Genomic DNA, 10,248 nt, shown 5'->3' on the forward strand with positions numbered 1-10,248 from the left:
TCTCCAGTATTCTCAAGGTTGGTAATGATGTGGGGTTCCAAATTACACGTGAAGATCCTGTGGTCCAAGAAGTGGTTGGCAAAGGTGTTGGTGTTGAAGACAATAATCAATGAATTGTTTATGATTAAATGTCAGGGGTTGTGGAGTATCGCACAAAATAGATTGGATTCGCAGGATAAAAAACTCTCAAAAAGTAGACTTCGTAGGCATACAAGAAACATGGGTCGCTGATTCAAACGACATAGACTTTACTGGTGCTTGGGGTAACTCGAATTTTGAGGTGGCTTTCGTCAATCCTGTTGGTAGGTCTGGAGGCATCGTAAGCATGTGGGACCCGTTGATTTTTGTTAAATCCAATATTTTCTCTTCCAGAAACTATTTGGCAATATCTGGGAACTGGAATGGTGTTCCTGGTACAACAACTCTTGTGAATGTTTATGGCCCTCAATCAGTATGTGATAAAAGAAAGTTATGGGAGGACTTATTAAAACTCAAAAGAAGTATTAACGATATTTAGATTTTCTTCGGTGATTTCAATGCGGTGAGATACAATTTCGAGCGGTTCAATTCAAGATTTTGTCGAGCTACTGCTAGAGATTTCAACAAATTTATAGCAGAAGCGGGTCTCCAGGAGTTCAAACTTGGTGGTAAAAAATTCACGTATCTTTGTGATGATGGGCTAAAACTCAGCAAGCTTGATCGTTACCTAGTTTGCTCTAATTTCATCGCTCACCAACCTCTTACCACAGTTATTGTTCTACCCCGTGAACATTCTGATCACATTCCTTTGATCCTAAAGCCTTCAAATCAAGATTTTGGACCCACTCCATGTAGGTTCTTCAATTCATGGATACATAGAGATGGTTTCGAACACACCTTTACACAAGCATGGAACTCGTTTAGGGGCTTCGGAGCACCTGACATGTACCTTAAAGCGAAATTAAAATTTGTCAGGAAGAAAATTGGTAACTGGCGGAAGTCTGAATCGGATGTTGAATCTAAGATGTTAACACAAATCAAGAAGAAGGTGGAGGACCTGGAAATGATTGCCGAATCCAGACGCCTAACGGATGCTGAAATCAAAGATCGTAGAGCTTATAAATCCAAAATTGTTGAATTGGAAAATTTTGCTAAGCAAGACTTACAACAAAAAGTAAAAATAAAATGGTTGGTGGATGGTGATGAGAACTCACATTTCTTTCATGGAGCTTTGAAAAAGCAAAAATAGGAAGAACATATTGCATGGCTTGATCATAAACGGAACATGGAACACTGAACCGGTGGAGATTAAGAAGGAAATACACAGATTTTTTGAAGATAAATTTAAAGAAAGGTGGCCAATTAGACCAATGTTACTATGTCAGGGTCTTAAAATGATTTCTCAGTCAGAGTCTGAATGCCTCGAGTCCCCGTTCACGACTGAGGAAATTAAAAATGCTATATGGAGTTGTGGTGGCGACAAATCCCCAGGTCCTGACGGGTATACCTTCAATGTACTGAAAAAGCAATGGGAGTTAATGAAGCATGATATCATTCAGTTTTCCACTTTGAAAGACATGGCACCTTCTCGTATGGTTGCAATGCATCATTCATCACACTTATACCGAAAATTAAAGATCCATTGCTTCTGGGAGACTATAGACCTATCAACCTTATTGGTTGTATGTATAAGATAGTGTCCAAAATTCTTGCATCAAGATTAAAACAGGTGGTGGGATCTGTTGTCGGGGAGGTACAGTCAGCATACATTGAGGGGAGGCATATATTGGAGGGTCCATTAATGGTCAACGAAGTCTACTCTTGGGCAAAGAAAACAAAAGAGAAATTGTTTATGCTCAAAATCGACTTTGAAAAAGCTTTTGACTCGATAAACTGGTCCTACTTAGACTCTATGATGGAACAGATGGGTTTCAGCAGCAAATGGCGTTCGTGGATTCAGGGGTGTCTTAAAACCTCCAGAGCATCTGTGCTGGTTAATGGTTCTCCAACCGACGAATTTGAAATCACCAAAGGTGTTAGGCAGGGAGACCCGCTCTCATCTTTTCTCTTTATAGTCGCTATGGAGGGTCTCAATCAAGCCATCAACAGTGCAATTGAAAAGAAACTCATAACTTACATCACACTACCCAACAACGGACCTTCAATCTCGCATCTATTTTATGCCGACGATGCTATTTTTATGGGCAAATGGGATGCTGGCACCATCAAAAATCTTGCAAGAATTCTGAAATGTTTTCATAATAGCTCAGGCCTAAAGGTAAACTTTCAAAAATCACGGTTATTTGGTATTGGTGTCTCGGATATTGACCTTCAACGTCAAGCACAAGTTCTAGGTTGTATTCAAGGAGATTTTCCATTCAATTATCTTGGTGTGCCCGTGGGGGAAAATATGTCATTAAAAAAACACTGGAGACCAATAATCGAAAAGTTTTAGTCACGACTATCAGTTTGGAAAGCAAAAACCTTATCTTTCGGTGGCCGTCTCACATTAATCAAATCTGTACTCAATAGTCTTCCCACTTATTACTTCTCCCTTTTTAAAGCACCTGAGGGGATCATTGATGAACTGGAAAAACTTCGTAGACGATTTTTGTGGGTTGGTGATGATCTGAAATCTAAGATACATTGGGTTTCATGGTCAAATGTAGTGGCTGACAATATTGATGGAGGTTTGGGGGTAGGGACCTTGAAGGCGCAAAACCTTGCATTGCTAACTAAATGGTGGTGGAAAACTAGGACTGGAGATTCCTGTTTGTGGAAAAAGTGCATAACTGCTATACACAACTTAGCCAAGAAACTGGTCACTGTTATTGCAAAGAAATCGTTCAATGGTACCTGGTGTAAGATTGCTAAAGCTATTAAGTCCCTTCCAACATTTGATGTTAATCATCATGAGTTATTCACTTTAATTCCAGCTTCCAAAAACAGTTGTTTGTTTTGGAAAGATAGGTGGTATGGTGAATTAACACTCCAAGAGCGTTTTCCTAGACTGTATAATCTAGAAAAAGTCAAATTATGCTCAATTGTGGATCGAATTCAAACGAATGGTTTCAATTGGAAATGGAAAGTGCAACAAATGGATGATGAGACGTTGACTAATCTGGACGAAATATGCTCCTTACTTAGTAATACCTGCATGATTCATGTCAACAATGGTTTCCGATTCACCTTAAACTCGGATGGGAATTATACGATTAACACTTTAAGAAGACTGTTAGATTCTAAATCAACAGTCTCACAACATGGTGTTCGTATTGATTGGTCTAAGGTGGTTCCGCTAAAGATTAGATGTTTCATTTGGAGAGCAATGACAGATAAGATTCCAGTGGCCTCAAACTTGGAAGTTAGAGGTATCAAACTGCAATCAATCACGTGTCCGATGTGTAGCACAGAACGAGAAACTACCGATCACCTGCTAATAAAATGTAAAGTGGCGAAGGAGGCACGGGAGTGGATCTTCAAATGGTGTCAGATATCTGCCCCTCAATTCAACAACGTGACAGAATTCTTACACTTTGTGGCAAATTGGGGTAATTGTCCACGGAAAAAGGAACGACTGAATGCAGTAGCATACGCACTCTTATGGTTCATTTGGATGGCTAGAAACAACAAGGTGTTCAAACAAACAAAGATGTGGCCGACACAAATTGCGGATGAGGTGATCTCCCAAACATATACGTGGTACAAATATAGAACTACTCAGGTGTTGAATAGGTGTATAGATTGGAGTATATCTCCGTTTTGTTAACTTTTTGTATTACGATATTTTCTTGTATTTGCTCATGTTTTTAGCTACTTGCTAAGCATGTAGCCCATTCTATATTAGAGTATATTTGCCGTTTCAAAAAAAAACTAATACTAAACTTGCCAATGTCAACCATTGTCATAAATCCTTTGACACTAAAGATGAAGAATACTAAATAAAGAACTGAAGTATCCTGCTAACTCGAGTCCACCTTTGTCTTCACCAAGCTGTGGTGAGTTTGGTTCACCAACTACAAAAAAAAAATCCACTTGATAAACGATGGTGGCGGTAGAATGAAATTTAACTCTAGTTTTGTTGGTTTTTTTTCAATATTATTGATACAAGATTAGGTCTATTGTTTTAATTTTAAAAAACTTCCACCATTAATGAATAATAATTTGTTAGAAAATGTAAAACTAAAGGTAAAATAATAGTTTTACATCTATTTAATGGAAAAAGTAAACAATGTTAATTACAGGGACTTGGGTCAAAACAAACAGAAAGCATAAGGATAAAATCAGCAATAAAAATCTTTGAGGGACCTAATCCAGAATGTTTATATAAGCACTGGAACGATTTTTGTAATTTACCTTTTTTAATTTTACACTCTCGTTGTATGCAGTTTCTATGTGTCATCTGACCTCCTACAAAAAACTTCACGGAATTTGACCCCCTCGCGTCTTCCTTATCTTCGTGGAGGCAAGCTAGCTAGCCGTTTCAACCTGCTTCGCTTTTTCACTTCTTTTTGCAGAACCCCACCACGTATGCTCTCTCTCTACCCTTCATTTCTTCTTATTCATAACTGCATCTTCTTCGTTTTCTCTCTCGCTCTATCTTTCTCCGGGTTTTGATGTCTGAACCTATCTTTTATTATACAAGAATCTTTGAATTTCTATTGGTTTTTGTCTAATGCCAATTCCGTGAATCTTTTTTTGATTAATGTGTATGAACGTACTTCGTTTAGTTGTCTTTATTAGTTCAGCTTCAATACCCATGGTTGCACACCAACTGTTTGTAGAAATGCGAAGCTTAATTTCGTCATCTTGCAAGCTCATATCTACATGCGTGAATTAAGAATTCAATCAATTACCCCTAAGTTCCCGAAACTAGATACAGTTTTAGGAATTTGACACTGCCCCTTTGTATTCTCCAAATGCAAATCTCATATGGGTTTGTTCTAACGTTTAGCACTAACATTATGTAATTTTTGTACAAAGTAGAAATCTATACAACATTTCGACCTTGAACTATAAATTTCTATCGATTTAGCCACTGAATGATTATTATAATAAACCTTGACGTGGTTAGTTTGATTCTAGCAGATACATGGTCGAGGAAGTTTTGTGTGTAGGTGTTTTATCAAGGGAGGTATGCAATCCTTATGTGAAACCTTGTGGATGTTAAGAGGTGAAGTTTCTCTTTCACTGCATTTAGTTAGTAGTAGAAAGAGCAGAAAGATTTTGGTGAGAAGATCATTGACTAGATCTTGTAGCAGAAGCCCTTCACAGAATATTTTTGGGTCATGGATGGTGGAAACATGGCTACCTGGACAACCTTTGATTTCTGCTAAAGCTAAAGGTATAAATCCATATGACAATGTTCCTATAAACTTTACTTGTTTATATGCTTCTGAAAACTCAAATGCTTCCAGTGATTTGACAGATGAAGCAAAACACTTGGAAAATTCCGGAAGTGACTTTGTGGTTTCAAAACAGTTGTTGGGTGATCTTGATTTTGAGGATGATTTCAGTTCTGAACTTTATGAACCATACAGCAGATGTTATCAGCCTGTAGAGGAACCCTGGCTTCTAGAAGCTTCCCTTCTTTCCCAATATGATAGACAAATAGATTCTTCAAATGGTTGTTCAACATGTGACAACAATATATCAGAAAGAGAGTACCCTGTTGAGGAGCCATGGTTATCTATTAAGGCTCCCACCATTGATGTATCTTTGGAAAACAAGGTGGAAAACATCAAGCCAAAGGATCAAAGTCCAAGAATTGAAAAAATATTTGATAAATTGACTCGGGTATCTATTGGAAATGAGAAAGAAAGTGAGAAACCTGTTAATGAGCTTGAGGAAATTCCAAAAAGATTGTTTCTTGATGATGAGGGTAGGGTAGGTATGCAAGGTACACAACAAGGGGTATCTGTTGATACAGTTATATTGATAAACTCTTCTTTATGTACAATGCAAAGGGTTGCTGTAATGGAAGATGAAAAACTGGTTGAAATATTACTAGAACCTATAAAAAACAATGTTCATTGTGATAGTGTATATATAGGAGTAGTCACAAAACTAGTTCCAAACATGGGTGGAGCATTTGTAAACATAGGTCACCCCAGAGCTTCTCTTGTTGGAATAAGTCATCATGTGGAGCCCTTTATATTTCCTCCATTTTCCCGCCATAAAGAGCCAAGATCCGTGGATGGGTCTTTGCTTGTTGAGCTTCTAGAACATTCTAGAGTTAATGAGAACAACAAACCCAAATCAGAAGAACAACAAGTTATCGATAATATTGAGGAGAATGATGATGACATGGATGATGATGAGTTTGATGTGCCTGAAGACTTTCCGGAAGATGTGAATGGAGGTGTGGTTAACTCTGTGGTGTATATTAATGGAAAAAGGAATTTATTTCAACCAATTGAAACTTCTCATGATTCAAATCATCAAACCATGACTGAGATTACTGATAGTAACAAGGGTCCATGCACAAATGAAAGTAAATGGGCACAAGTTCAAAAGGGTACTAAAATAATCGTGCAAGTTGTCAAAGAGGGTTTGGGTACCAAAGGGCCCACATTGACTGCTTATCCAAAGTTAAGAAGCCGATTTTGGGTATGTGACTATGTTATTCCCATTTTGGTTGTTACATTTGATGTTAACTTAACTTGTAATAACATGATGAGAATCCATAAATGAGGTCTCAGGTTCAAACCCTGGCATCACCTCTCTTGATCTAGGAACAGTCTGATTTACCTTCCCCCATGTTGGGTGTGGGACCCGTTGGTGAGGGCGCCTAGGGGTGGTGTATACTGTATACCCTTTCTTTCAGTGTAAAAAGGGTATACCCTTTTTATACTGAAAGAAAGGGTATACGCGTATGCGTATACCTTTTTTATACTAAAAAAGGGTATACACCATACGTGTATACCCTTTTTACAATGAAAGAAAGGGTATACAGTATACACCACCCCTAGGCGTCCCCACCAATGGGTCCCACAACCAACACGGGGGAAGGTAAATCAGACTGTTCCTAGATCAAGAGAGATGATGCCAGGGTTTGAACCTGAGACCTCGCTTATGGATTCTCATCTCCTTACAGCTAGGACAAACATGTGAATCAAGAATTCAAGATCTTGAAATGAAATGCAGGTTTTGCTGACACGTTGTGATAGAATTGGGATTTCGAAGAAGATTTCAGGATTGGAGAGGACTCGATTGAGGGTGATAGCAAAGACATTGCAGCCTCCTGGTTTTGGGCTTACAGTGAGGACTGTTGCTGCAGGTCATACAATGGAAGAACTTGAAAAGGATCTTGATGGGCTGCTTCTGATGTGGAAAGGTATTACTGAACAAGCAACATCTGCAGCCCTTGCTGCAGATGAAGGTGTGGAAGGTGCAATTCCTGCTATGTTACATCGAGCCATGGGGCAAACACTATCAGTAGTCCAAGACTATTTTAATGACAAGGTTAAAATTGGAAATACTTTGTTATTCCTCAATCCTCAATTGTATATGTGTATTAATGCTCTATTTGTCTGTCTTCAGGTGAAGAACATGATAGTTGATTCTCCAAGGATATATCATGAGGTATGTATTTTTGAATGCTTATTGCCCAAAAATAAAATATATATGAAATTTTTGCATCTGCACATTTAGGTTACAAATTATCTTCAAGAAATAGCTCCTGATCTCTGCAATCGTGTGGAGTTATACACCAAAAAGAATCCACTTTTTGATGAGTACAACATTGAGGAAGAATTGAACAACATGTTAAGTAAAAGGTGAGAATCAATTAACATTAAATGCAAGAAATATTTATTGGATTTTAAAAAATACTTTCTGTTTTGTAGGGTGTCACTCTCTAATGGAGGTTATCTAGTAATTGAACAAACAGAGGCTTTAGTCTCCATTGATGTGAATGGAGGACAATGTATGCTTGGTCATGGAACTTCACAGGAGAAAGCCATCCTTGATGTCAATCTTGCAGCTGCTAAACAAGTAAGCCAAGGGCAATTTCGTCAATATCTTTTATATTATACTGAAAATTCACATATATGTAATATGGTTTCAGATTGCTAGGGAATTAAGATTGAGGGATATTGGTGGAATTATTGTGGTCGATTTCATTGATATGTGGGATGATTGTAAGTCTCTAATCTATCTCTTTCTTATCTATCTTTTTTACATTTCTTTTATTTTTTTTTCAGCAAATAAGCGATTGGTGTATGAAGAAGTTAAAAAAGCAGTTGAGAGAGATCGATCATTGGTTAAAGTCTCGGAACTTTCTAGACATGGGCTCATGGAGATCACTAGAAAAAGGGTATGTAACTATGTATCATGTATGCCCTTTTTCAAAACTTAATAAAATTAAAAAAATATGATTCGTTATTTAATTTTTTTCAACTCTTAACAGGTGCGACCTAGTGTGACATTTATGATAAGTGAGCCATGTTCTTGTTGTCATGCAACTGGAAGAGTCGAAGCTTTGGAAACTTCATTTTCAAAAATAGAACGTGAAATTTGTCGATTTCTTGTGAGTAAATTTTTGAAAGCTTTTATTCATTATTTAAATTAAATACTTGTTTTCTAATAGATTGTTATTTGTTTTTTGTTAGGCACGAATGGAAAGGGCAGATCCTGGAAAACCTGAAACTTGGCCGAAATTTGTTCTGATGGTTGACCGATATATGGGGAGTTATTTGACTTCGGGAAAGAGGACACGATTAGCAATTCTAAGTAGTTCTCTTAGAGTATGGATTTTGCTTAAGGTATGCTTAATCGAAAGCAATTGGGGATATATAATATAATATCTGAATAAGAAAAAATAACTAGTTTGATTTTGATGCGATAATAACAGGTTGCAAGAGGGTTTACTCGAGGAGGATTTGAGATAAAACCACTTGCGGATTTCAAGGATCATAGAGATGAAGATCAACAAATGAGTCGGACTCAGCCGCCGCCATTTCAGCCACCACATGCCGCCAGAGATCCGCGTCCGCCAAGACGGAAAGTCACCATCTTTCCGATCAAGAAATGGAAGACTGGTGGCAAGTGAATGGAGAGAGTGAGAGAGGTGATTTACATCTCAATTTTTTTTTGTTAAACAAAGTTTTATAAATATTATTCGGTAATGACAAATAATAGGGTTTTTCGTTATTTACATATCTGAAATGTTATTTACACCCCGCTCCCGAGTTCAACTTAAAGGAGAGAAAAGAAAGGAAATGAGAGGAAGTGAGGAAAATAAGAGAAATTGGTGCTTCCGAGTTTTATTAAAGGAAGGAACTGGAAGGAAATGAAAGGATCACTTTCCCTCCTAACTTTCCTTCTGATTTGGTAGGATTTGAAAAGAAAGAACAAAATGTTTAACTTTCCTACCATTTCTCTCCAACTCGGGAGTACAAAAGAAAATTTTATTTTCCTTTCTTTTCTCTCCTTACTTTCTTTTCACTTCTCTTCTTTTCTTTTCTTTTCTACAACTCAGAAGCGGGGTGTTAATGATGATAGAATTTGATCGTTATCCCTTAAGTGGAAAGAATGATGATCAATGTTGTGAAGTTTCAAATTTATCATGAAAATGGTTCCAACTTTGTAAATATTTTTATAATATATATCTTTTACTTATTATATTGGGATTGATAATTGGAAATAATCTTCTAATAAAATATGGTTGTGTATTTTATGATACTATGTTCTATTATCAATAAAGTGACATGTAAATATAAATATAAAAACAAATTATAAATATCCCTTGAAAATTTTGTTTATGTTCCAAACTCATAATTGGTTCCATTTTAGACTATCTAGTGATTTTCGCACTATGCGGTTTATAACCCAACTAACCGTACCATTATCGGGAACCATTTACATATATATGGTCCGGTTATTGGTTCTTGGAAACTACAATTTTGGTTTCTGTTAAATCACTTCGATTGCATTCAATCTGATTTTGGAAACGAACACGTACCCTTAGGGCAACGTTGATGATGGGGAGCGAGGGGGAATGGAATGTATGGTGTCAAGACCTCCCGTGGGGCCTACACCCATGGGGGTATTATGAAAAAGTTTTCACATTCAAGGCAGTGGCTTATCTCCGTTTAGTTTTCTGGTGGAGGCAAAGGAGAGGGCGGGGAACTCCGTCCCTGATACCTCATGGGGTTCTAAAAAATAATTACCTTATTCTTACTTGTTTTTCAGTTATAAATAAAAATCTTACGACATAGAGTTACTATAAATTAATGTGTGTTGTATTTAAATAATTAATATGATACT

The 10,248-nt window shown here is 37.2% G+C and overlaps 2 protein-coding genes across 5 annotated transcripts; both read left to right on the plus strand.

Moving 5' to 3' along the window:
* Nucleotides 1–325: 325 nt before the first annotated feature.
* On the plus strand, nt 326–1,228 carry LOC145106435 (uncharacterized). The gene is made up of 2 exons (XM_079043406.1): nt 326–451; nt 518–1,228. The coding sequence occupies exons 1-2, from the start codon at nt 326–328 to the stop codon at nt 1,226–1,228; spliced, it is 837 nt and encodes a 278-aa protein (XP_078899532.1).
* Nucleotides 1,229–4,357: 3,129 nt separating this feature from the next.
* On the plus strand, nt 4,358–10,248 carry RNEE/G (RNAse E/G-like protein). 4 transcript variants are annotated; one of them, XM_079045907.1, is made up of 13 exons: nt 4,358–4,507; nt 5,068–5,323; nt 5,408–6,588; nt 7,126–7,443; nt 7,522–7,563; nt 7,633–7,757; nt 7,827–7,974; nt 8,048–8,120; nt 8,184–8,296; nt 8,390–8,509; nt 8,592–8,744; nt 8,834–9,049; nt 9,950–10,248. In XM_079045907.1, the coding sequence occupies exons 2-12, from the start codon at nt 5,116–5,118 to the stop codon at nt 9,029–9,031; spliced, it is 2,679 nt and encodes an 892-aa protein (XP_078902033.1). In that variant the 5' UTR covers nt 4,358–4,507; nt 5,068–5,115; the 3' UTR covers nt 9,032–9,049; nt 9,950–10,248. The 4 variants fall into 4 exon arrangements, with proteins under 4 accessions (XP_078902033.1, XP_078902034.1, XP_078902032.1 ...); XM_079045908.1 differs by lacking the exon at nt 9,950–10,248 and having other exon boundaries at nt 5,065–5,323; nt 8,834–9,138; XM_079045906.1 differs by lacking the exon at nt 9,950–10,248 and having other exon boundaries at nt 8,834–9,138.

This window comes from Lactuca virosa, chromosome 4 (assembly GCF_052849685.1).
Source record: "Lactuca virosa cultivar CGN04683 chromosome 4, Lactuca_virosa_CGN04683_v6, whole genome shotgun sequence".
Lineage (NCBI taxonomy): Eukaryota > Viridiplantae > Streptophyta > Magnoliopsida > Asterales > Asteraceae > Lactuca > Lactuca virosa.

Bases quoted from the DNA above. Each gene is read 5' to 3' on its own strand.
- RNEE/G (XM_079045907.1), top strand. From the start codon at position 5,116: ATGCAATCCTTATGTGAAACCTTGTGGATGTTAAGAGGTGAAGTTTCT. The intron at 5,324-5,407 runs GTATAAATCCAT...GTGATTTGACAG, and splicing joins GATTTCTGCTAAAGCTAAAG to ATGAAGCAAAACACTTGGAA. The intron at 7,444-7,521 runs GTTAAAATTGGA...GTCTGTCTTCAG, and splicing joins AAGACTATTTTAATGACAAG to GTGAAGAACATGATAGTTGA.
- LOC145106435 (XM_079043406.1), top strand. From the start codon at position 326: ATGTGGGACCCGTTGATTTTTGTTAAATCCAATATTTTCTCTTCCAGA. The intron at 452-517 runs GTATGTGATAAA...AACGATATTTAG, and splicing joins ATGTTTATGGCCCTCAATCA to ATTTTCTTCGGTGATTTCAA.